The 25,956-nt window shown below is 43.9% G+C and overlaps 1 protein-coding gene across 1 annotated transcript in view; it reads left to right on the top strand.

Moving 5' to 3' along the window:
- PIK3R5 (phosphoinositide-3-kinase regulatory subunit 5) overlaps window positions 1–25,956 on the top strand; it is a 276,234-nt gene that overhangs the window by 197,901 nt on the left and 52,377 nt on the right. Inside the window, exons 13-16 of the mRNA XM_069200312.1 lie at window positions 566–694; window positions 3,458–3,551; window positions 18,608–18,684; window positions 20,984–21,077. Of these exons, the coding sequence (XP_069056413.1) occupies window positions 566–694; window positions 3,458–3,551; window positions 18,608–18,684; window positions 20,984–21,077 (394 nt within the window). The remainder of the gene's footprint in view (window positions 1–565; window positions 695–3,457; window positions 3,552–18,607; window positions 18,685–20,983; window positions 21,078–25,956) is intronic.

Genomic DNA, 25,956 nt, shown 5'->3' with positions numbered 1-25,956 from the left:
TTGTGCCAGACGTTTTCACTGGTAAGTGGGTGGAATGATTTACTCGGGCCAGCCGATGTTCAGCTCAAAATTAGCTGCCGCAACTAGAACCAGAACTGCTCCACTCTTCTCTACCACTGCCTCCTACCACATGAACACCCCCTGTGCTTCTGAGTTTAGTTTGCCACAGTGCTTGTTGGGAAATTTCAGATTTCAGACTCCCCCTAACAATATTGGCTAGGATACGCCCCTGACCCTCCAGGAGGTATTGAGGGGTTCCACATGGATGATCTCGTAAGTCAGAAAGCCAGTGTCTTTGGCCTTTTATTCCAGATAGGCGTACTCTTCTCGGCTCCAAGAGCACTAGAACATCTCCCTCAATGACCACGTTATAACCCCACTCTCTTCCAACCAAGCAAAACCTACTCAGTCGCTTTCTACAGGTGTGTTGAAATGCCCTTCAGTTCCTTGTCAACGGTGTTATGTGCTATACAAATCCAACTACAACACAATGCAGTAGTGCACACATATGTACAGCTCAGACAGGACATGTTCTATGCTCATGCTGTATTTCTTCACTTTTCAGCAATCAGCCAAGCCAGAGAACGAGTCTTCGATAGCCACTAGGGAACCACTCCCCATCCTGGCTGATATGATGCTCTACTACTGCCGATTCGCAACACGACCGGTGCTACTGCAGCTCTACCAGGCTGAGGTACTTGTTTCTGTAGTTATTTATTTTGGAATATGACCCAGTCCATGTGGGTGCCTTTTGGCACAGAGCACATCGGATGAAAGTGTTTCTGTACAACATGGAACATGAGTCCTTGTTCCTCTAGGTACAAGGGCCCATCTGCCGTAAGTACCAACTTTGTTCGCAACGTTTTCACTCACAACCTCAAGAGGATTTTTGGGAGCAATCTCTATTGCTGCCATTTACAAAATGTGAGCAAGCTTCATCTTTTCACTGAACCCCCACTGCTTACTGCATTTCCAAACTGTTCCTCTTCTTTCACACCTCTCCAGCTGGCCATGGCATACCCTCAGTCTCCCTGCTTTCTTGTTGAAAACCTCTCTTTTGCAGTTACTGGCCACTGTCTCATTTTCTCCTACTTTATGACATTTGCTGGCTTTCAAAAACATTCTGGGCATGTGCAACAAGCATAACCTCTCATCTAACTAAAGACAACACTGCACAAACATCCAGCACAACAATGGCATATAGTTTGGTATCACCGTGCTCATTACAGTACACATCTCTAAACACAGGTCACACTCATGACAGCCAGAAGTACACGTTAAAGAGAATATAGCACATGCATGCAGCACAGCAGAGATTTACTATATGGGTGGATATCACTGGGCTTGCAACAACATTCTCTATCAGGACACACCATGCACTATTGAAAAACATTGATAAGGAGCGTCTAGCACGTATCCTTATTTCCAATTGTGTGACACATGTATATCTGCCAGGCAATGAGTATGTGTATGCAATTCAGTACTACAAGTCCCAGGCCCAGCTCTCCCCGTGCTGCTGCATTGCTCTTGCTCCGATCTTCTCCTTGTTTTCCCCCCCTTTTATTGGGTGCCCTTTCCTTGCTTTTCCCTAATTTTCACTGCTTTATCCTTGCTTTCCCCCTTTTGCGTGCCTTCTTGTTGCTTTTCTTTTGTTTTCCTTGCTTTCTACTTATTTCCCCCATTTTGTGTCTTCTCCTTGCTTTTCCCTTATTTTCACTGCTTTCACCTTGCTTTTTCCTAATTTTTGTGTGCCTTCTCATTGCTTTTCCCTAGTTTTCACTTCTTTCTCTGGGACCTGCAAGCGACTTGATACCCTGTTGGGTTATAAGCCACGCTTTACAAATCCTGATTGATTGACCCTCCAGTCTCACCCCTCAAACACCAAGAACATTCACCCACAATTCCTTGAAGTGGACTTATTCACCTACAAGGTTTTTTCATTTGGGGGTTTTGCAATCCTTTATACCTCCACATGGTAGCCACTGAATGCTCTGAGTAGGGGCACAGGAGGGGGATAAGATGAAATGTTGAGATTAGAAGGCAGATCAATGAGCCAGGAAATGGAGAGTGTCTGCTGATATGAGTTGTCATCCAGTTTGTTGTGATGCAACAGTAGAGTCTTAGATGACCAAGAAATATCCTTTGAGGACTGAAATATTGAGGCAATAGCCAGTTTTAGGCATCTGAGCAATTGGACAACTTAGTTATGTGTCAGTCGGTGCAGAGCATTCTTAGGGAGACAGGGCAATCCATACACCAGGTAGAAGAAATATGTTTAGGACCACTATGCCTGTTGAGTACATGATGTTCCAATACCCATTCTAATGGCATTATAAACCACCTCGGCTTCTCAAGATGGTATCCTGGTGTCAGCCCCCTTGACAGTTACATGTGTCTGCACATAACTGAATGGGAACTGCTATAGCTGTCACTAAGTTACAAGTAGGCAAGGCAGGGAGCTGGGCTGGAAAGTCCTCTCGGGCTAAGGTCACAGCCCCTTTTACTCCATAGACAGCACAAGTCAAATCATATTTCGATCTGTGATCATCAACTCAGAGCTACAGAATTATTTTCAATGCCATGCCATTAGTATGACTGCTAATAACGTAACATGATATTGTGCCAGTAGCCAGTGCCATCTTCTAATCTGTAGTTAAGTAATGGAGCAGTACCCCATTCGAGCATCCAGTCTGTACCAATGATGCTGTGTCAGTTTTCATTGTAGTGTTAAAGAATACCCGTGGCATTGTTTCGGTACCTCATGCCATCTTCTTATTTTTACCCATGATGCTTTGCAAGTATCCCAGGCCGTTCTGAAGACTGTAGCCACAATGCTTTGTCAAGATTGCATGCCAGCTTCCAGTCTCTTCCCATGAAGTTCCATGCCTGGATCTGTGTCAATAATTCTGTGCCATAATTATATACGCGGCTTCTAGTCTGCTAACAAGATGCTTTGCCAGTGTCCCAAGCTAGCTTCCATCTGCCATGATCAATGCTAGCTTCCAGTCTTTACGTATCATTCTGTGTCAATGTATAGAACTGTCTTTCAGTGTATGCTATTGATGCTGTGCCCCATGTCAACTTATAATCTGTGCCCACGATGCAGGAGTACCATATTTAATACACCTTCCATGCTGGAGTGCTTGAATATTCATATAATGTTAATGTCTGGGCATGGAGAGCTAACAAAGTTTGATTACCTGGCCCATTGTATATCAGAATATCTTTGACAAAAGATTGCTTCACATAAATATTCAGTCCTAGAAATCATTTATAGAAGTACCATCCCTTTGGGTGCATAGTTTCTATTATTAACTCCAGTAGGGCAATATGTTTTCAACAATACTTAGGACACAATATTGTTATCGGACGATTTTAGTCCACAATTTACTAGTGCCATACTACCTGGCCCTGTGAAGGTTTTAAAATCCTGTTGTTTGCCCTATATCTGTGACAGATAACGTTTCATAATGGGGAGAAGAGGACAGAGGTTTTCATACACTCCTTGGAGATGGGCCACTCTGCAGCTACCCGGGCCATCAAAGCTTCAGGTAAGCACCAACCTCAGTCACATCATCATTCTCCATTATTAGGCAGAACGACCACTGAAACTTTAAAATGTCTCTAAAACTGCTCCAGTAAAGACAGATTCTAGTTATCATGGTTCCTGTCTGGTGCGACAAAATACTTACTCAGGGCCAGACTACAAAAGTGCCTTTGGTGCACAGTGAGTATTTGCATCTGTTTCATGCAGCACTGGAGACAAATAAAGGAGTCAAAGATTCTTCTTGCCACCATTTGTAATGCATACTGTGCATGGACACATTCCAAACCAGTGCAATATCAACAGTGTGTTTCATCATTTCCAAAGGTCCCATGCAAATGAAGAAACGGCTCAGCCCATGCATCTGTGCCATATTACCAATGCAGGTGCAAGGGAAAGTAGGGTCTTGGAGGTGCACTATTTGCACAACCTTGGAAGTGGAAAAAGTTAATGTGCACCCTAAGGGGACCTTTGGGGTTTTGCCTAGATGGCCCAAGGAAGCCCTAAGTACCCCTTAAAAGAGGGTATAGTTACAGACCCCTTCCTCCCTCAAAATTCACTTCTGCTGAAACACTTAGGGCCTGATTATGACCTTGGTGGAGGGGATTACTCCGTCACAATGTGATGGATATCCCATCCATCGCATTACAAGTTCTATAGGATATAATGGAACTTGTAGTACAGCAGGCGGGATATCCGTCACATTTGTGACGGAGTAGTCCTCTCCGCCAAGTTTGTTACAAGTTCCATGCTGAGTTTCCTCCAAAGAGTTATCTTTGAGAGAAGAGGATAACAGAATGGTTCTGATGGGGTTTTTTGACTTAAAATTTGTGGTAAAATAAGAAAGTTGTCATAAGGTGTTTCAGAAGGTAGGACAGTCTTTTCTATCATTGTCAATACTGAAAGGGCCTACAACATCAACAGATTTCCTGATGCTGTGCCATTCATTGATGACGAAACCATCAACACCAATGGGATCATCAGTGCTGAGAGTGCTTTAGATGATTAGAGTTGGGACCAAGGCACAAGTCAGTTCAAAGGATATGAATATCAATAGAATGGTAGAGGGATTGATGGCAATTGAGAGGTTTATGGGACTCCAAGATACAGTGAAACAAGGCAATATTGTGAAACTCCAAGAAAGTGAGAAAAGGAAGAAGTTAAATAACTGTAAGAGCTGTCAAGTTTTTCAATAAAGCACTAAACAAATTGAGTCAAGAAGAAAGTGTTGTTGTACCAATTCTTTAAAAAAAAAAATCAAAATTCTTTCTTTACAATGGTCACAGGAGATTCAATGTCAATGAGTTGAGGACGCCAGAAGCCAAAAGCCCTGCTCTTCATAATCTCGCATTTAACCCAAAGTAATTTCTGCCTCTAGCACCCAGGAAAGACATCTTTTCTAAGAGAATTAAATTAGGAGAGGTATTATGATGATGAGGAGGGAAGAGTATCCAGAGGTCTTTGGAATGGCTAGGGGACACCAGACGGTAAAGGTCAACATGCAAAAGCAAGACTAACAGTAAGACTTAAGCATAAACCTGTATAATGCAGCAACATGGATCTCAGATGTGGTGCAGAGTAGTACCAGTAACCAAATAAATATATATGTGTATGTTCACACATAAATGTACAGACTTAGGGGGTCATTAGGAGTTTGGCGGACGGAAACATCCGTCCACCAAACTCCTGACAAGGAGACCGCTGCGCTGCTGGCAGTCTCTCTCCGGGCCCCTTTACAACTTTCCCACTGGGCTTACTGGCGGAAACCAAGGTTTCTGCCTGTCAGCCCAGTGGGAAAAGTGCAGAAGGATGATTCCCTGCTCATAATTGAGCCGGCGGCAATGCTGCAGCACGTATGATGCACCAGCACCCTTGGAATGCGCACTGTGACAGCGGGCAGTGCGCATTCCAAGTATTCTGGGCAGGGGGACTCCTGCACTGCTCATTCCACAGGCATGGGCAGTGCGGGGGCACCCCTGTGGCCCCCTGCACTTGTTCTCAGCCAGCCTTTTCATGGTGGTGAAACCACCATGAAAAGGCAGGCTGAGCACAAGGTTGTAATCAGCAGTGCAGCGCTGAGTTCAGCGCTACCCTTGCTGATTGCATCCAGGACTGCCATCAGCCTGTCGGGGACAGCGAGAGGTTGGCGGTAGGTTGGCGTGTCTGCCCGCCAACCTCGTAATGTGGCAATCGGACTGACACAGCCACAGCGGTGTGCCCGCTGCTGTGAGTCTGGCGTTCTTATGACTGCCAGACTCGTAATTGACCCCTAAACCACACAATTTAGACATGTATTTACAAATTGTGAGGCTATGCTAATGGTAGCCCTGGTGAAGTATAAAACCTATCTGGTCTAGTCATCTGATATAAAAGCACATGCACATTGAGAGAGGCAACCTTTAAAAAAACAAAGATAGATACATTTTGTCCAGTCAAAGGTCAGTGAGACGTAGTAAGTAGTTTTCCTTCTATAGTCTGTGAAATCCAAAGCAGAGTAGAGCTTGGTACCTTTAGGTGGAGACCTTAGGGACGATGTGAGGTAGAGTCGGTTGAAAACCAATTGATTCAGCTCTTTTTTGAAGGACAGAAAGGAGGGAATAGTGCAAACACAGGAAGAAATAGGGTTCCAGTCTTCAGATCCACTTTCAGAAAATGATTGCTTTAGACCAGGATTATGAGTGGATACCAGGTGGCTAGAATTAACTTTTCTGCCCAGCACCGTTGCACCCTAATTCATTTGTTTCAAGATCTTGATCCCGTGCAATAACATGCAAACCCCGAATGACTGGGTACAAACCCACAGGCAGAATCCCCATTCTGAGGACAAAACTGCTCCAAATTAACATCTGCTCCGAAATAGGAGGGCTGAGGCATCTGTAGGGTGGGAATGTCGTCATGGGACGATGAGGGGTGGTGCCAGGCAAGGGGTAGAATACTATTATCCCCATGTTCTAAGAGACGGTAGAGACCCAGGATGCCATTGTACCTGCAGAACGGGCACAATCCTCCAGCGATTTACTGACCTGACTTTCTGACTGATAATTTTGGGTTCCAATTTCCGTTCCCGGATTATCTGGGGACACCAGGTCAGTTGTGGCCAGGGGAGTGGTACCCCACCCACGATACCACTGTGCCCAATGTGCAATGGGTACTTAAGTATTAATGTTTTTATTGAAAGATGGATTATCCAGGAAAAGCTAGTCAAAGCTATGTAATAAGCGAGACCCTGCTGAAAGTCTAAATTTCACTCATTTTTTTACACTAAATTATTATACTGAATGATTTAAAAGTTTAGGAGCTTACCCTACGGAGTTTGTTGATTGGCACTGCCAACTCACAGAGGTTGAGGACAGCTCCCATTATTTGGACATGTGCTGGATTGACTGGTGTTTTTGTGTACAGTGTTGAAAGTAGGAACACGAAAGTTCAAATGAATGTACCTCATGCACTCACCAGGAATGTTGGGGGGGGGTTGTCTCCGAGGTCATCTTATTCACAGGAAAGGGAGCCATGTCTATCTAATGTTGTGCATCATAATAACATAGGTGAAAGCCATGCCGCGGTTCACGGAGCAGATAAAAACCCTCATTCGGACCATATGACCAGTAGCGACCCATCCATACGGGCTGATGGGCCAAATCTCTCTACCTTTTTCCTTACGTGGAGAGTATCTGTCAGGCTGAACAAAAGCCAGCCTGACAGATGCTCTTCTGGTTCAGGTCAGGCAGCCATTATTTGGATATGCGCTAAATGCGCAGGCTCCTGACTGCCTGAGCTGAACTTTGCTGGGCTGAAGAAGTCACAGCCTTGTGGGCATGAACTCGTCAGCCTACAAAGGTGCCTCAATGCCCTGCTCCTCATGACGAGGGCAAACATCACCAATTGCCTCGGTCCCGGGCGCTTCCGTTTTAAGACCTGAAGCGCCGTTGGCCGTGTGTCAATCAGTGACACATCCTCATGGAGTAGGGTGGGGTCAGCAGTCTCACTGACCCCATTCCACTCTGTGACAGGTTGGGACTGCTGCTTTCCCTCATTGGCTGACCTTAGACCAGCCAAAGAGGGAAGGCAGCAGTCCCAACCCTCCTGGGACCTCCAAGGCTTCCTAGTCAGAGCTGCTGAGGTATGTTTTTTTTTTTATGTTTGGTGCATGCATGTGTGCATGAATGAATGTATGTGTATTTGTTAGTAAGCGTTGTGAATGGATATGTGAGTGCTTGTGTGAATGAATGGGTGTGAGTGAGGTGTATGTGTACGTGTGTAAAGTACCACCTCCCCCACTCCCGCCTCTTAAAATTACCAGCCGCCACTCATATGACTCAGCGCTAGTTGCAGGGAATTAGGTTGAGAGTATTTCAAAAGACTTTTTACCAATGAGCGATCACCAGCCAGATTAGCGTAAAAAAATTTTTTACGCAAATTCGGCGCAAACCTAACTACTTTTTTATACTTTGGTGCTTGACCCGTCTAGCGCCAAAGATATGGAGTTTGAGTCATCCTTTGTACGTGAAAATCTACCTTGCGCTTATGACATGAAAGGTAGGCGTTCCCATGCAAAAAACGGATTTGTGCCATTTTTAAACGCCTGGGTCAGGCGTTTAGGGACCTGTGGGCTAATTTCCATGGTGGAAGACCATGGAAGCAGTCCACAGGTGCCCTTCCCTGCACCCAGGGACACCCCCTGCCACCCTCGGCCACCCCTGGAGGACACCCATGGATGGGGGACTCATCCATGGTGAGTGCAGGTAAGTATATATATATATATGTATATATATATATATGTAAGTGGCATAGGGGGGACTAACGTGGGCCCCCCTACATGCCACTGTGCCCAATGACAGAAGTCCCCTGGGCATGGCCATTGGGCAGGGGGGCATGACTCCTGTCTTTGCTAAGACAGGAGTAATTTCCGTGGGGGTTGTGCATCACAAAATGGTGCAAGTCAGGTTAGAGCCAATATTTTTTACTCTAACCTGACTTACATCATTCTTTGGTGCACAACCCCCAGTCTTCTCTTCTCCTCCGCTGCCTGGTTACCGTCATTTATTTTGACGCTAACCAGGCCACAGCGCCCGCTAACGTCATTCCATAAATAAGACGCCAGGCTGGTGCGTTGGAATGGTGTTAGCCGGCGGTAAACATTTTGACCCAAATCTGCCCTAGCGCTGATTTGCATCAAAAAGTATAAATATGGGCCTAAGTTTAGACATGGAAAGTTGATGAAATACAAATATAAAAATATTAAAGTATGGAAATAAAGAAATCATTAGCAAAGTAACATATTGGCATAAAAGCCCTATTACCAAAGAGCACTTGTGTTAAGGTGGATGTGCACATGCGATCAGGATTATGCTGTTACTCTCGGTGCAAAAGTGCCAATGACTGAAGTCGACTGACTCATTGTCCCATGCTTTATGCTGTGGTGGGTCGAAATAAGATGTGAATGCCAGTTCAGCAGGAGACCACTGTATGAAGAGGACTTAGCCATAGCGTGTGTTTTTTTTTTTTTGTGTGTGTGTATTTATTTATTTTTATATAGGAACTTTTTTGTTAAATGGGCCTGGCAAGACAGCTAAATCTGTCTCTAAGCCAGACCTTAAAATTGCTGCATCCCTACTCATAGGCTACTTTTACAAGTAGAAATATACTGTCTGAATGCAGCCTCATTCTCTCCTCTTCTAACCCCGCCCCTTTTCTGGTGTCAGAAGAATCAGTCACTTTGCAACCTTTTCAGGGCACGTAAATATCAGAATCTGTGGGTGTTCGTAAGATCTGCCTATAAATAGCATATGGTTGCATAAAACCTATAATATAGTTCCTAAATATATTCTTATTTAACTACACATGAAATGTCACACTTGGGAGGCAAAGATCTGGGCCTTCTAAAGACATTAGAACAAGAGTATGTGAGTGGGCTCGACGAGGGAAGGTTACATTCCAGTCTGTATTTACAAACAGAGAGAGCTTATTTCTGGAATTTGAGTAGGTTTGTGGAGATGTGGTGTCAATAAGCTAAGGCAACTCGAATAAACATTGCTTGAGCCATTTCTTTCTGTGCTTGTATCTATATTTCTATTATGTTATATGTCTTGTAACATTTTACATGCACTTCAGTGTCTAACAAGTTTAGTGGACTGGTGTATAATATTACAATTAGCCATCTGTACATAGTGCTTGAAATTCAACTTTAATTGCCTAATACTAATAATCTCAAATGGATCCCCATTGATAACAGGCTGCGACAGCAGAGAGAATCAGAGAACTACTCCCTGGATTCTCTCAATTGCATTGGAGGAAATATAATAATTTTCTATTTTCGCCTCTTCCCCTGCTATATCAGTCTTTTCGACTTTCTATGGATAAACTTCTGTGGCTGGACAGTGACCACCAGAAATGGAAGGGGACAGAAGACAAAGGGGGAAACAGGTTTGATAAAGTTATAAAGAGGTGAGGTATACAGAGAAGAAGAGAGAGTTGAGGTAAAAAGACATGACGTTGAGAGAGAGATGAGTTGATGACATGAGAAGCAGATTGAGAGGGGTGGGGTACAGAGTGGTGTATTTAAAGAGAGGTGAGGCAGGCAGAGGTAAAATAGAGACAGTAGAGCGAGCAATAGAACATGCAAATGTAGAGAGCGCAGGAGGGAAAGTAAAAGAGACACAGGTGAACGGGAAAGGGTGATGCGAAGTAAGGAGCAATATAAGAGAAGACTATGTGAAGCAGAGAGACAGGTAGAGGATGGTAGAGAGAGAGGCGGCAGAGGTAGTCAGAGAGAAGCGCAAAAGGGAAATGAGGTAGAGGGATGAGTGAGGATTTAGTGATTGATATGGGAGGGAGGGCGAATGATCCAACAGGCTAGGGAAGTAGAGAGAGTGGGGTGAAATAGAGAAAGGTAAGGCAGAGAGAGGAGGTGTAGAGAGATGCAAGGTAGACAGAAAGTAAGAGACGTTTAGAGGGAGATAGAAGTGGAGAGAGGTAAAGAATGCTTAGCGACAAATGGAGAGAAGAGATGATAGAGTGTGATACAAGTGACATAGAGAAATAGAGGTAGACATAACATAATATAGAAACTGATGAGTAGGAGGTAGAAAGAGAGAGAAAATCACAAGTAGAGGTTGAGAAAGAAAAAGGAGAGAGGGAGAGAGAGAGGGAAGGGATAAAGAAAGAAGGAAAGAAAGAAAGAAAGAAAGAAAGAAAAAGAAAGAAAGAAAGAAAGAATATCACATACAATATTTTGGTAGTTTTTTTCTTTTAACAAAGAGATAAAAGAACATTTTTCACATTATATGTTTAGTACATATTAATTATTTATTATGTAACTCAGTATTTTTATGTTGGCCTTTTGAACAGCTTACACTGTTACTGACAAACACATTGTTTTTGCGGTATTTTTTCTAAGTAAACATTGTCTTACATACTTAGGGCCTCATCTACAAGGATTGTGGTGCAGGGCGGTGCAGCAAGTGTCTTTCTGCACTGCCCTGCACCACTGGGAAAAGGCATAAATGCACAGTATCTACAAGATACTGCTCATTTCTCTCCTCTCCCCATGCGCTGGTGTACATTTTGCTGCCATGCGCCAGCGCAGGCACCCTTGCACCATGGTGCAAGGGTATCAGCATTGTGGGGATGATTGTGTGCAGGAAGGGAGACCTTCCTGCACAAAAACAATCACAAGAGGTATTTTCTTCTCTCTATGTGTGCTGCACACAGGACACATAGAAATAGGAAAAAACAGGGAGAAATAAAGGTATTTCTCCCCGTTGCATCACTCTTACGAATCTGATGCATTACCAGACTTGTAAATCTGGGAATGCGTCGGATTCCTTCGGGTTCCATGGGTGTTGAGTGGGAACACCCATGGAACGCCCCTTTCACACCATATTTAGAAGGCCATGAAAAGCCATGCAAGGTGGCTTTGTGTGGCCTTGTAAATATGGGTTGGCACACTGCGCCACTGAAGCATCAAAACAAATGATGCTCTGGTGGCACAGTGTGCCGATAGGGCCTCGTAAACGAGGTCCTTAGTATGTAGGTTTAACATAGCTTAACATAAACAACAGAGTATACCATAACATAAATAAACAAGATTCACTTAATAAATAGATTAAGACATACAGATAAAACTGTGAACAGAAGCAGGTATAATACAAACGCAAACCTACAATGATATCAACACAAACAAGTTATTTATGTATTTGTTTTCTTTTTAAAGCACACCAGCACCAATAGCTGCGTAACAGTAAGAGCAGTGAAGATAGAAGGAACGGGGATCTCTAAAATCAACAAGTAAATAGGTTTTCGGGTTCCCTCTGAAGGCAAGATGACTTTTTTGTTTTTCTGTGCAGTAGATAAAGATTATTCTACAATTTAGGCACAAGGGAACAGAAAGTCATTTAAAAAATAGACTATTTTCATCTCTGTTACACATAACAAAAACTCATCATCCAATTGCAAGGAGTGGAATGTTGGGTTTTATGAGTGAGAACAATTGTTTTTTTTGCGTCGTTTTTATTGCAAAAATGAAAACTGAACTGCAAACATTAAGACAAACATAAACAAAAGCAGGCATAAGAACACAAAGAGAGCACAGATTCGAGAACTATAGTAGACATACTCAATATTATTACTATCAACAATACTATAAAACTTAAATAATGCATTTCATATTAATATAAAAAGTACCAAAGTTAAACATAGAACAAATAATCAATATGATGAACAATAGCCTAAAACAAAATATAGACTTAAACTAGGGCTTATGCATAACATCATATCACTATGAACAACAGCAAAGCCAATATAAGGAACCCTGTAATCATAGTAGCAATAAATCAAGATAACTACAAAAACATAGAAAAGTTAATTCATAACCAACAACATGAGTGACAACAGTAGTATAGAGAATAATGTTTAGATGCACATTTACTTGAAAAATAACAAATAGCTATATATGGCAAAAGAAGAAAAATAGCAGACCAATAACAAATATATAATCAATAAAAGCCATTAACAAAGATCGAAAAAAATAAAACAAGCAAGCAAGATCAAAAACGTCGAACAAAATGTGAGTTCCAAATAATATATATATGCATGTATGTTTATTCGTCCTCCATTCCGCTTCAGCTCTCCTGCCCTAAGGGGAGGTCGTATGAAGGAACCACGCACGCAAATACCATGCTTGCCTTTTCAACATGGTCACTACAACACATGAGCATTACTATACGTGCATTTACAACAAAGGTTTTTACCACACATATGCCTTTACCACGCATGCCTTTACGACAAAAATTTGGTTGTACAGGCATGGTTGGTAAAGGCATATGCGTGGTAACAAGTAAAGTAGTAAGTATAACCCATATACTTGTATATATTTATATATATATATGTTTATAAATATATATATTATATAGGCCTGGGCAGAGTGAATGGAGTCCAGCTTCGCAGAATTCTGCGGAGTCCTCCTTGATGCACCCATCTTGGAAGCAATAAGCAGGGTCGGGCCTCATCAGGAGTGGGCGCATTCAGGAGTGCCAGAGGCAGTGAAAGCTGCCATTTCAGGCCTCTTGTGCACCGGCCTGTCTCATGTGCGGTGCACACGGGGCAGGCCGGTGCACAAAAGGCCTGAAACTGCAGCTTTCTTTCGCTGCCTAAGGCTCTGGCTTGAATTCAGGACAGGGCTGTAGGCAGCAAAAGCTGCCGGGCCTGTTGTGCACCGGCCTGCCCCATGTGCAGTGCACATAGGACAGGCTGGTGCACAAGAGGCCTGAAACAGCAGCTTTCATTGCCTATGGCCCTGGCCTGAACTCTCCGCACACCCCTAATATTGTGTGTATATATATATATATATATATGCTACTGGAGTGCATCCCTCTTTTTGTAATACAAGATTTTTTAGTTGGTCCAACCACGTGGGAGCACCGGCATAAGTGAGCGTACTACTCATGTGGACCGGATTGATGAAAAAAAAAATATATATATATATATATATATATATATATATATATATATATATATATATATATTACCTACTGCCGTTCGCCCGTATGTAGTTATAGTTAGGACCACTTTTTCAATAGCCAATAACTTTGGCACCGCTTGACGAATCTTCACAGAATTTTCGAAAACGTATACTTTGGTTGGCTCGGCTGCTGTGTTGTTTAGGGGTGATTCGTCAAGCAGGGACCAAGAAAAAGGGGTGGTCCCAAAACACTTTTTTCCCATTTTATGTCAATGGGATTTTTGAACATGACTACCGCCCGAACCGCTGAACGGAACTACAACAAATTCACAAGAAATCTAGCTCTTGGTCCAGAAAGCATGCTTTTTGTGATTTGGTGTAAATCCCTTCAGTAGTTTTGGGGAAATTAGAGTTAAAAAAATATAGATATACAGTGACAAGTGTCCCCGCGCTTATATCTGATTGCCTGCCAACATTTCAACAAGGAAATGTTGGCAGCCATCTTTAAGTAAAAAAATACAATAAAAGGGGCCAGGGTAGGAACAGCCTGACCCTTAGCTCTGGTACTCTGGTGCTGGAGGCCCAGAGGTACCCCACCAGGACTGAAAAAGCACTTTTTAGAAAAAAATCCACATATTGTTCTGTTTTTTAAAGAAAAGGGTGGTTTCCCAACCTTTTCTTTTACTGAAGCCCTCTGGTGGGCCAGGACTCAGGGACATGTAAAAAATAAGGAGGGGGCCACACGGGCCCCCTTTCTGGGCTTGTTGAAGCCCTAGGGATCACCACCTCCTGAGGCGAATATTAGATTGCATGCAGGGGGCCGCATGGCCTCCCCGTGCCTCGGGCCACCACCTCTCCGGAGCAAAATGCTTCTGCTATTCCGTGCCCCAGGGACTGCCACCTCCCCAGAGCCAACTTTCAGTAATATGCAGGTGCGCCACATAGCCTCCCTGCAATCCCGGGGACCACCCTCCGGGGCTAAGCTAATATTGTATGCATCGGGGCGGCGGGCCCCCTACTCCCCCGGGGTCTGCCACCTCCCTGGGCCAAAGATAGTAGTGAATGTGGGGGGGCAGCGGCCCATCAGCAGCCCCAGAGACCACCACCTCCCTGAGGCAAAGATTTAGTTGTGTGCGTGGGGCTGCTGCCCCGAGGATAGCTCCAACCAAGCAAAAGCAAACAAAGTCCACTTTCTGTCAAACAGCTCCCATTGGCATAAAGCAGAGTTTTCATCTGTTTCCCTGCATGCAAATATGTGTGCAGGGAAACAGATGTAAACATTGCTCCAGCAAGCAGGGAGATGCTATTTAAAGCAGCTCCCTGCTTGTAAGAGCAGTGCCAGCTCCTGCACCATATGAGGATGGAAAAGATAGAGAGAAATCGTTATTGCAATGGTCTCTCCATACAAGGACTTCAAAGAGACAGACTAGCAAGATGTTTGGTAAGAATGTTATAGTTACGTTTTGATGGACAGCAGACCAAGGTCACTTCTAGCCTAATGGAAAAGCTCTTAGACTGTCACTTAGTAGGCTGAAGGGTCAAATCTTTGTATCGCATGGCAGTCTGTCTGTTTATTTTCCAGTGTTTTGACTGTTAAACATTCCTATTGATGTAACATTGAAGTATTTTCCACTCAAAACATTTGGATTCAATGTCATTGCTAAGTCTGGACACCACATGCTAAGAAGTCACTTTTGGCCTAGTGGTTAAGCTCTCAGACTCGTACACTGAAAGGTAAGGGTTCTAGTCTAGGTGTGACTATGGTTGTTTTCATATTACATTTTTTTACTTGACATATTTAGGCTACATACCAAAAGGTGATCTCACTCTACTTATTTGGCAAATGCATTTTTTTCAATTTGTCTCAAAATATCAAATTCTGAGTTTATCATTCATCAAAGCCTGAAAAAGCTCTCTCTCATTTTTTCTCTGGGTGGTTATAGCGGCCAGGCCCTGCAGCCAACCCCCACTGCACACGGCCAAAGGCCGTGCCCGGTGCTCAGTTGGGTGCTTACAGGGGTAGCCTAGTTGGCCAACCCCGGCTGCACATAGCCAGGTGGTTATGGGAGCTTGATTGAAGGGCCTGGCCACAGACCAGGCCCTGTGGCCAACCACTGCGCCGCAAGGTCAAAAGCCATGTGCAGCACAGGGTTGGGTGGTTATAGGGGCCACAGGGTGTGGGTGTGAGGGGCTCTATGTGGGTGTGAGTGGGTGTGAGAGTAGATATGAGAGTGAGTCTTTGGGTGTGAGAGTGAGTGCAAGAGGTTCTCTGTGAGTGGGTGTGCGAGTCTCTGTGTTGGTCTGTGAGTAGATGTGTAACAGTCTGAGAGGGTGCGTTACTGGATGCATGAGTGTCTGAGTGGGTTTGTGAGTGGGTGCATGAGTGTCTGAGTGAGTGTCTGAGTGCATCTGTGAGTGAATGTGTAGATGTCTCTGTGGGTGTGTAGGTAGTTGTGGGACTGACTCTGCCACAAAGGAACACAAGAGTCCACAGTTTTGCACAAAATATCTACCCTTGGGAAGTTCTTTCTTACTCCTTGGGTAAATGTCCAGTGTGTATTCTATAGTACAGGTTCATTGTGGACCACAAGGAAATGTCTCCCATGACCTTGTGTGCATTTGGCAATGTGATTGTCATTTGTGTGTCTTTCTTCAAAATGCTATGATAATATGAATCATCATATAGAGAGTCCAGCAAGATTACAAAGACATAAATCTCCACCAAACCAGCGTCCTTTCTCTTAGATATATGATGTAATTGCTTACCCATCTCCCAGGCCTGGTCTTAATAAATATTATATATTATTGGGGGGAGGGGGTGTCGCACGGCCCTTGTCCCCCAGACCATTTTGATCCTGGGGACCCCATCCCCCGGTGCCTGGCTGTAAAATATATCTATTTTTTGGGGGAGGAGCTGCGTGGCCCCCCCCTCTCCGGGCTGATTTTGGCCCTGTGACTCCATCCCCCAGGGCCAGCCATGTCACCTGGTTGCTTCACAGGGCACCCAGTCACCATCTTTGGGGATCAGGGGGGAGCCTCAATAGTCCTGTGGTCCCATCCGACCCCCTGCCTACTGCGGGAGCCAGCATTGCTGTCACAGACAAGGAGCTGCTAAACATGCAGCTCCCTGTGTGTGAGAGCAATCCTTTTATCTGTTTCTGTGCCCGCATCTCTGTGGACAGGGAAACAGATGAAAACTCTGCTATCAGCAAGCAAGAGCTGTTTGACAGCTCTTGCTTGCTGGGATTGGAGGTGTGTTTGCCTTGACTTGGCGGGGCACCCCAGGACGTAGCAGGACCTAGCCTTGGAGGGTGGTTGTCCCCAGGACCATGTATGGCTGCAAGGCCCCCTCCTTCTGTTTTCACAGGCAAGTCCTGGGGAGATGGTGGTATCCAGGGCCATATACAGCCTAGGAGGGGGGAGCGTGGCCCCCTCTCACTTCCAAACCTTATTTTGGCCCCAGGGAGGTGATGGTCCCCAGGGCCTGGGGGTTCCAGGAGACCCCCCAAAACTGCTCATTTTGCCCTGGGGAGGTGCTGGTCCTTGGGGCACGGGGTCTGTGAGGGCCCCCCATTACTGCTCATTTGGCCCCAGGGAGGTAGCGGTCTACGAGTCCCAAGGGGGTCCATGCAGCCCCCTATTAGTGTGATATAGCACCTAGCCCTGGGAGGTGGTGGTCCCGGGGAATAGGGGGTGGTCCGGTTGCCCTCCCATTACTATCATTTAGCCCTGGGAGGTGGTGGGTCATCATTATCCTGAAATCCAACTTCCAGTTGCCAAGTTTAAAAGTGGGGTTGCAATGCTAGGAAATGTGCAAGTGTACAGCCCTAAGCCCTGTGGTTTCCAGGCGTACCAAGACATTAGCACACACATTCAGTGCCATAGGAAGTTTTAAACAACAGTGAAAAGACATACATGTTCGATTAAAATTGTTGGTACATTCAAGGTTATGTAATCGAGGAGTAAATGAACATGACACAGGCAAGATTGAAGTTTTCACACCCTGAACCTGAATGAGGTTCAGATATATGTTGATGGTTACTTCGGTGGCTTGTTGAGAGTTTTGATTGGATTGATAAAATCCGGTGCATTTTCTAGCCTCAAATACTGACTTCTGGATATTCTTTTTAAGTTCAATAACATGTTTTTTCTGATGCTTGAATTTAATTTACACCTAGTGGCTTCTAATCCCGTAATTGTTTTTGTTCATTTAGGGCCAGATGTAGCAAGGCATTAGCGCCTTGCAAACAGCGAAAAACGCCGTTTGCGAGGCGCTAATGCCCGCACGCGATGCAGAAACACATTTTGCGAGTCGTAACCGACTCGCAAAATGTGTTTCCGACCCGCAAATAGGAAGGGGTGTTCCTTTCCTATTTGCGACTCGCACCGCGATGTAAGTTGATTTGCGACTGCGAAAGCTTTCGCAAATCAACTCGCAGTTACCATCCACTTGAAGTGGATGGTAACTCATTTGCAAACGGGAAGGGGTCCTCATGGGACCCCTTCCCCTCTGTGAATGATCACAAAATTATTTTTTCAGAGCAGGCAGTGGTCTATAGGAAAAAAACCGAAACAAAAGGTTTCGGTAATTTTTTCTATTTGCAGCTCGTTTTCCTTTAAGGAAAATGGACTGCAGATAGAAAAAAAACTGCTTTATTGAAAAGCAGTCACGGACATGGTGGTCTGCTGTCTCCAGCAGGCCACCATCCCTGTGAGTGCCTAGACTCGCTATGGGATTGCAAACTGCGACCCACCTCATGAATATTAATGAGGTGGGTCTTTACGACCCCATAGCGAGTCGCAGAAGGTGTCCGAGACACCTTTCTGCGTAGCAAATTGCTAGTTGCAAATTGCGAGTCGGAAGGACTCGCAATTTGCAACTCGCAATTTGCTTTCTACCTACATCTGGCCCTTAGTTATTCGATGAGCAATTTTTGGTTTGGTTTTTTATTATTATTATTATTTTTGCTAAACTGTTTCAGCAGTGATAATGTGCTGGTGAGTGAGGTGAGCATGTGGTTGTGCACACGCCCCACAAACAATTAAATAAACAGTACAAAATAAAAAATAATATAACGCATGTATTGCCTTTTTGCTATACACAGGTCCTGGCAGCAAGAGGCTGGGCATTTATGGAGACCGGGAAGCTGTTCCCCTAACACTACAGATTGTTCACAGCAAGGTAAGGTAATGCGAGGGGTTGAGGGAATAACGCACTCATGGCGGGTGTTTCCTCCGGGAGACTAGAACGGCAAAGGGTCTCTAACGCAGGAGTTTCCAAAGCAGTGCCCTAGGCAGGACTTACCTTATGCAGTGACCATAGAGCCGACCTAATGATAGGATGAATGTAGTGGCACTAGATCAGATGTACTGATAACGGTCTTCCTAGGATTCACATGATCAGTGCAGTGCCCACAGGTCCAAAACAGTGCCTCCGGCTGGGCAGAGCTCCTAATACAGACATAACCAAATCAGTGCCCTTTGGTCCGACATATCCATGACACCGATCATAGGGCATACATACAGATGAAAGTGATATGCATATGTTACTACAGTCACTGCACATCTTTAGGGCAGGTTAGCGACTCGCAGATCTGATGGAATAGTCTCTCTTGCTCCTAGGCAATCTTGATGCCACCCATAAGAATGGGATGTAATCAGCTGGTCCATTACCAATATTCAGTCACAACCAATTGGACCACCATGCTGTACCAAAAAGATTTGCAACACACTGTTGGGCACTGAAAGATTCCAACGTAGCCCGCATCCGGTGGTCCGGAATGGCCATATATTCTGAAGATTAGCTGACATCTTATAGCTGAGAACCCATCACAACAGCCATGTAAACTGTGACTGTTATCCAGTCTATCCTATGGATCTATATCTCTCACATCTGTCGCTATTCCGCATCACCGCCTAGATCCATGTGATCTCAGAGTGGGCAACCCCTTGCCACTGCCAACATAAAACCTGGAATCAGAATATAAAATAATAATAAACATAATAATGGGAACTGCAGTGCCAAATGCATTACAACAGTAGCAAATAGCACACTATAACCTCTAAATATCGCTTCTATCCCTCATGCTGGTCATCCATCACACAGCTAAGCACCTCGCCCCAAACAAGATAAGACTACTCCTCTCGTCACTCACGCACGACATGGAACACTTCCCACATAAGCTCAAAACAAAGACAACAATATTCCAAGCACACATTCCTGCACGGTGTAGTATGCTACCCAGCTTGGTAAGTATTTCTGCTCCCCATCGAAACCCCAAAACCATGACAGTTTATTTTGGAACATTGGCAGCATCATTTCCGGTATCAAGCAGGATAGGATTAATACTGTGGTCTCATGGAACAGGTCCTGACTGGTACCCCTCACGTGCCATAGGATTCACTCAGTAGTGAAACCCTTCAGCCAGGGTGCAGCCCCTGATGGAGAGCACAGGTGTTTTTCATGCATCGCCTTCTTCCAGGGTTACAGCCCTTCCAGCAGAATGGAACTCCTGTAAAAGGTCAGGGAAACCACTTAGAAGTGCATATCACTGAACAAGGAGTGCTCTGTTGTACTCAAGTAAAGAGCAGGAGATATAAAGCCAGGGCTACAGGCCCTTGGGACAAAGCACAGCCTATACTGGAGACCAGAGGATACAAGAAGGAATGCACAACAGTAAACCAGGAGAACAGACCATTGGTCCAGGAATACAAATCCTCAGGTCTGAAGTACGACCCATGTACGATGTCAGGGAATCCAAACCTGAGAGCCGGAAGTACAGGACCTCGAGTTGAAGCTCTAGAACCAGGGCCAAAGGTCTTGCAAAAGACACAATCTTCTGACCTCTTGTAGTGGCGGTGTAGTGGCTGTGTTTTGGCTCAAGAGCCTGAGGTGTAGGGAAACCAGCTGACTTCGAGCATGGATGTACTCATAAAACAGGATCTCAGCCCTGGCTCCATGGCCTTTATTCCTGACCCAAGCTTTAGCAATTTGCACTCTTAGGTGGATTCCCATACTTCCTACAGGGGTAGATTGGATGAAACAGTATGTTTCCACTGCGGTTTAAAGTGGCTGCTAGCTCCAGATGAAAGATCTTAAGCATCAGGCAAGTATACATAGCCATGTCAGACTATTGTTCAGGCTGTATACCTGCTGCTTTAGGTCTTTTGTATAGTGCTAATGCCACCTCAAACCCCAGTGAAAGTGCCGTGCAGACTTTTCATCCACCTCTGTAGATGAAACAATTTGGCATGATGATTTTTTGTGGGACAAAGTGTCATTTGTCCTACTACTGTAAAGTGCTGCTCTGGGTCAGAAGTACCACATACGCTGCCCTCTGTCAGGTACTAGTGTTGAACACCATACTTCCACTGTAATAGAGGCCCGCTTTCTCTTGCACCTGTTCCCCTCTTTAGTGATGACGAAACAGCATTCCTGCTGCACCTCCAGTCTGATTGGTGCCCCCTTTCTCTTCCCTTAGACCGCAGTGAGTGGAAGAAACCGATGGACTCACGGTGAGAAGGTCTGCACGTCGGTGAACCTGAGAAAGGCATGCAAGCTGTACGAAGAGATAGGTGAGTGTGCTGAATTTAAGTAATCTGTATGGAGAGATAGGTGAGTGTGCTGAATTTAAGTAATCTATATGGAGAGATAGGTGAGTGTGCTGAACTTGAGTAAACTCTTCAAATAGATAGATGAGTGTGCTGAACTTGAGCAAGCTGTATGGAGAGATAGTTGAGTGTGCTGAACTTGAGGAAACTGTATGGAGAGATAGGTGAGTGTGCTGAACTTGAGTAAACTGTTCAAAGAGATAGGTGAGTGTGCTGAACCTCAGCAAGCTGCATGGAGAGATAGGTGAGTGTGCTGAACTTGAGTAAGCTGTACAAAGAGATAGGCGAGTATGCTGAATTTAAGTAATCTATATGGAGAGATAGGTGAGTGTGCTGAACTTGAGTAAACTCTTCAAATAGATAGATGAGTATGCTGAACTTGAGCAAGCTGTATGGGGAGATAGTTGAGTGTGCTGAACTTGAATAAACTGTATGGAGAGATAGGTGAGTGTGCTGAACTTGAGTAAACTGTACAAAGAGATAGGTGAGTGTGCTGAACTTGAGTAAACTGTACAAAGAGATAGGTGAGTGTGCTGAATTTAAGTAATCCGTATGGAGAGATAGGTGAGTGTTGTGTATTTGAGTAAGCTGTGCGAAGAGATAGGTGAGTGTGCTGAATTTGAGTAATCTGAATGGAGAGATAGGTGAGTGTGCTGAATTTAAATAATCTGTATGGAGAGATAGGTGAGTGTGCTGAATTTAAGGTAAGTAATCTGTATGGAGAGATAGGTGAGTGAGCTGAATTTGAGTAATCTGTATGGAGAGATAAGTGAGTGTGCTGAATTTAAATAATCTATCTGGAGAGATAAGCGAGTGTGGTGAGCTTGAGTAAACTCTTCAAATAGAATGGGGAGTGTGCTGAACTTGAGTAACCTGTACGAAGAGATAGGTGAGTGTGCTGAATTTAAGTAATCTATATGGAGAGATAGGTGAGTGTGGTAAACTTGAGTAAGCTGCACAAAGAGATAGGTGAGTGTGCTGAATTTGAGTAATCTGTACGAAGAGATAGGTGAGTGTGCTGAATTTAAGTAATCTACATGGAGAGATAGGTGAGTGTGGTAAACTTGAGTAAGCTGCACAAAGAGATAGGTGAGTGTGTTGGACTTGAGTAATCTGCACGAAGAGATAAGTGAGTGTGTTGAACTTGGGTAAGCTGTACAAAGAGATAGGTGAGCTTGGTGAACTTGAGTAAATTCTTCAAATAGAATGGGGAGTGTGCTGAACCTGAGTATGCTGCATAAAGAGATATGTGAGTGTGAGTGAACATGAACACAGTGTGTACTAAATGACTTGTGAATATACGTCAGCCAGAGGCTGTACGAATAAGCATGCACTACTGATCCTAAATAAAGTGTACAATTAATCTGGAATTAAGTGCTTGTGAGCGAATCAAAGAAACGTGTATGAATGGATATGTGATTGTGTGAGTGGACTAAATGAAAGGTTTGTAGAGTTTACATGTGAGTGACCCAGAGCAAACCCAACAGATCGGGGAAAAACAGAGTACATATACAAAATAGATCAGTGAATGTTAGCGAGCCATAGCATTGTGCAGAGAGATAAATAGCTTTATGTGTGAACCTAAACACATCGTTTGAAGTGATTATAAGTGAGAGACCATGAATCTGTCAGTCAGTCAGTCAAAAAAACTTTATTCGGCCTTTAAACCATGAAAGGATTATACATGCAATGACAATTAAAACACATATATAAATAATGTTAAAAGCACTGTAAGAAATAAAAACACCAATATTAAAACACATTCATATGCGATTGTAAAACATCACAAGAATCTATAAAACTATGAAATATTATTCATTCCGAGGAGACCTACGAAAATTAGTCCGAATGTATGTAGATAAGGCACTAATATAGAACAATTTCGACTTCATCAGCGTTAGCCAGATTCAGTACTTTTCTAAGTTTAAGAGCATGCCAAACATATTTTATGATACATGCACAACAATATTCTGTGTCTAATAGCTGAAGATGCTGTAAGCATTTTTTTATATGATCTTAGGCCAAAAGTGCACAATAAGGAATGCAAATATTTTAGTCTTGGATTCTCATAGAATTTTCAAAAATGTGCAAGAGATAGCTTCTAGATTTTGTCGCAGGGACAAGGTGGTAGAGTGAAACCAGGCGCCTTGATGAGGGAAGGCTGCCATAAAATGCAGGGTACTAAGCCTGAACGTAGTCAGATAAATCTATGTTCAGTATTTTCAACCCATATTAAGTGGGGTTCTGGCCCTTTGACATGCTTAAGAACTAAGTAACAGGAAACTGAACTCATACAGTAGGTTTTGGAAACTCTGACTTGTTGTTTATATTGTATAAAAAAGTGATTTCACTCTTGTTTGGTCCGGTTATCAAATTCTTTGAGAGACTCAGAAAGAGGTGGCAAGCCAATACCTAAAAAAGCCCTTTTCACATAACGCAATCCAAGGAATGGAAAAGGCTCCATCTTTTTTTTTTGTCCTAGTTCACTCAACCCCGAGGTCTGAATTATCTTATCGAGTACGCCTCTGGGGAATTAATCCATCTGGTTCAGTCCCTGTGTGAGGCTATCAGACCGGGGAGCGATCCATGTCTCTGGGCTAGGATAACCTTAAGGAGTGCAACTACATCGCGTTCCTTTGGATTTGCCATTGTGTAATCATAGGACAGACACTATTTTGTTGCAAGCCAATTTATTAGCAGCCCCCAGAACTCATACTTCTTCTCAGTTCTTTCTCTCCACCTTGTATCACAAGATAAATTATACATTAACGAGTCTTTCCATTCCAAAAGTGTTAGGGGGTCGGACTGGTCAATTTCCTACCTATCTCTCTCCTGGCCAATAATATCATATAGAACAACAACTTAGCCCTATCCTTTTTTATCCCGTTAGCCCCCTGTGTACAACCATAAATAATCAGAGGGGGGCTTACCTTGCACTTTATAGGTAAAATCTTATTGGTACAATCACCAACCTCGCTCCAAAACCAATTCGAGGACACTCCCAGAACATATGCAAATCTCCTGCGGATTCCAGGACACATTTCCCACACCTGTCCTTACTACCGGGCTTCAATCTTGTTAGCTTCTCGGGGGTCCAAAAGGCCCTGTGAATTGAAAACAGATGATTTCTTCTTAAACAGGCAGGTTTCACTGTAGAATATAGCAAAGCAATATATACTTACCATAACTCTCTTATCTATGCTCCTGGGAAATGTTCTTTCCAAATTTCTTCTTGCATAAGGAATTTGCCTTTTCTCGTGTCCAGGAGTGTCCAGTACCATCTCGATAGTTCTTTTTTAGTGATGTCGGTCTCCTGAAGCAGCCTTTCTACCTCATTCGAGCCACCCATTTCCCCTTTAATCTCTTTCACGCAGCTCCTTATTTGCAAGTATTTAAATTTAGAGAAACTTCCTGCTGATTCCCGGCAAAGGTCTTCATAGAAAATCAAGCCCTCTGCCGTACACAGTTGCCCCCATTGCCAAAAACTGACCTCCTTCAGGGGTACAGCTAAAACATTCTTAGTCCATTCTGGCGAGCCCGGTGAGTCCCATATGGGGGCATATTTCCTGTAATAAGGCAAATTAGTGGCCCTTCTCACCTCATACGAAGTTTTTGCTGAATTGTGCAGTAATCTAAATCTCACTTTCTTGAAAAATTTGGGGTCACCAAATTTATATCAAAAGCCCACCTCTGCAACCTTCTCAAATTTCATCATAACTTTTAATACATGTCCGAATTCAGAGATAGTGGACCCTCCCAGAGCCCCTCTCAGATTTTTTTATAAAAGAGGCCCATGCATAGAGTTGTATATCCGGTAGCGCTAACCCACCCTTCTCTTTCCTTCGCCTCAGCTTCTTCCATGCTGATCCATATAAAAATACTAATCTTGCCTTGAAACTTACTCGTCCATACCTTATCAAATCTCAAAGGTATTGCATTAAAGATAAATAACATTTTAAGCAAGATCATCGTTTTAACCAAATTAACCCTTCCTAGGATCGTAAGGGGGTAAATTTGTCCAGCTCTTCATCTGCTTACAAGACTCAGTCATGACTCTCTCAAAGTTTTCAACTCTCTCTTACTGGTAGCACTACTCTTGGGGATATTCCAAGTCACGACTTCCGTTTTACCTTTATCAACCACATACCCCGGAATTTCCCCAAATTTCATCACCATATCTTCCAGTACAGGTAAGGACTATTTCAGATTGCTTGTATAAACCATCAGATCATCTGCATATGGGGCCATTTTCCTATGCCAATTGCCACACTGAAACGGGGGTATCGTCAATTACCTCCTGATTTTACAGGCCAGGGGTTCTATGTATAAGTTAAATAGCAGAGGGGATAGTGGGCATCCCTGTCTGGTTCCCCTCCCAGTTTTAAAGGGGCGAGTTAAGGAGCCATTAACTACAATTCTTAAGGAGCCATTAACTACAATTCTTGCCACTGGGTTTAGATATATTGTCCGTAATACCCTTATAAGTTAAATGACTCATAGAAAGTAATCAGGTATGACCAATTAACCGTATCAAATGCCTTGGCGGCATCAATCGTCACCACCTCTAAAGGTGCCTTACACATGCTTGCCATGTCTATTGTGCCTATCAAGCCTTGAGTTAACTCATGCAAGTATCTACCCTTAATAAACCCCTTTTGATCTACATGGATCAATTTGCTCAGCACCTTACCCAACCTACCCTCCAACATTTTTGCAAAACGTTTGTAGTCGCTATTCAGTTGAGAGATTGGCCTATATGAGTCACAACGTGTGGGGTCTTTCCATGGCTTAAATATTAGTGTAATCGTTGCCTCCCTCCAAGAGGAGGGAGCGTGGCCCCCTC

This window comes from Pleurodeles waltl, chromosome 7, assembly GCF_031143425.1.
Source record: "Pleurodeles waltl isolate 20211129_DDA chromosome 7, aPleWal1.hap1.20221129, whole genome shotgun sequence".
Taxonomy (NCBI): domain Eukaryota; kingdom Metazoa; phylum Chordata; class Amphibia; order Caudata; family Salamandridae; genus Pleurodeles; species Pleurodeles waltl.
This window is presented reverse-complemented; position numbering and strand designations above follow the sequence as displayed.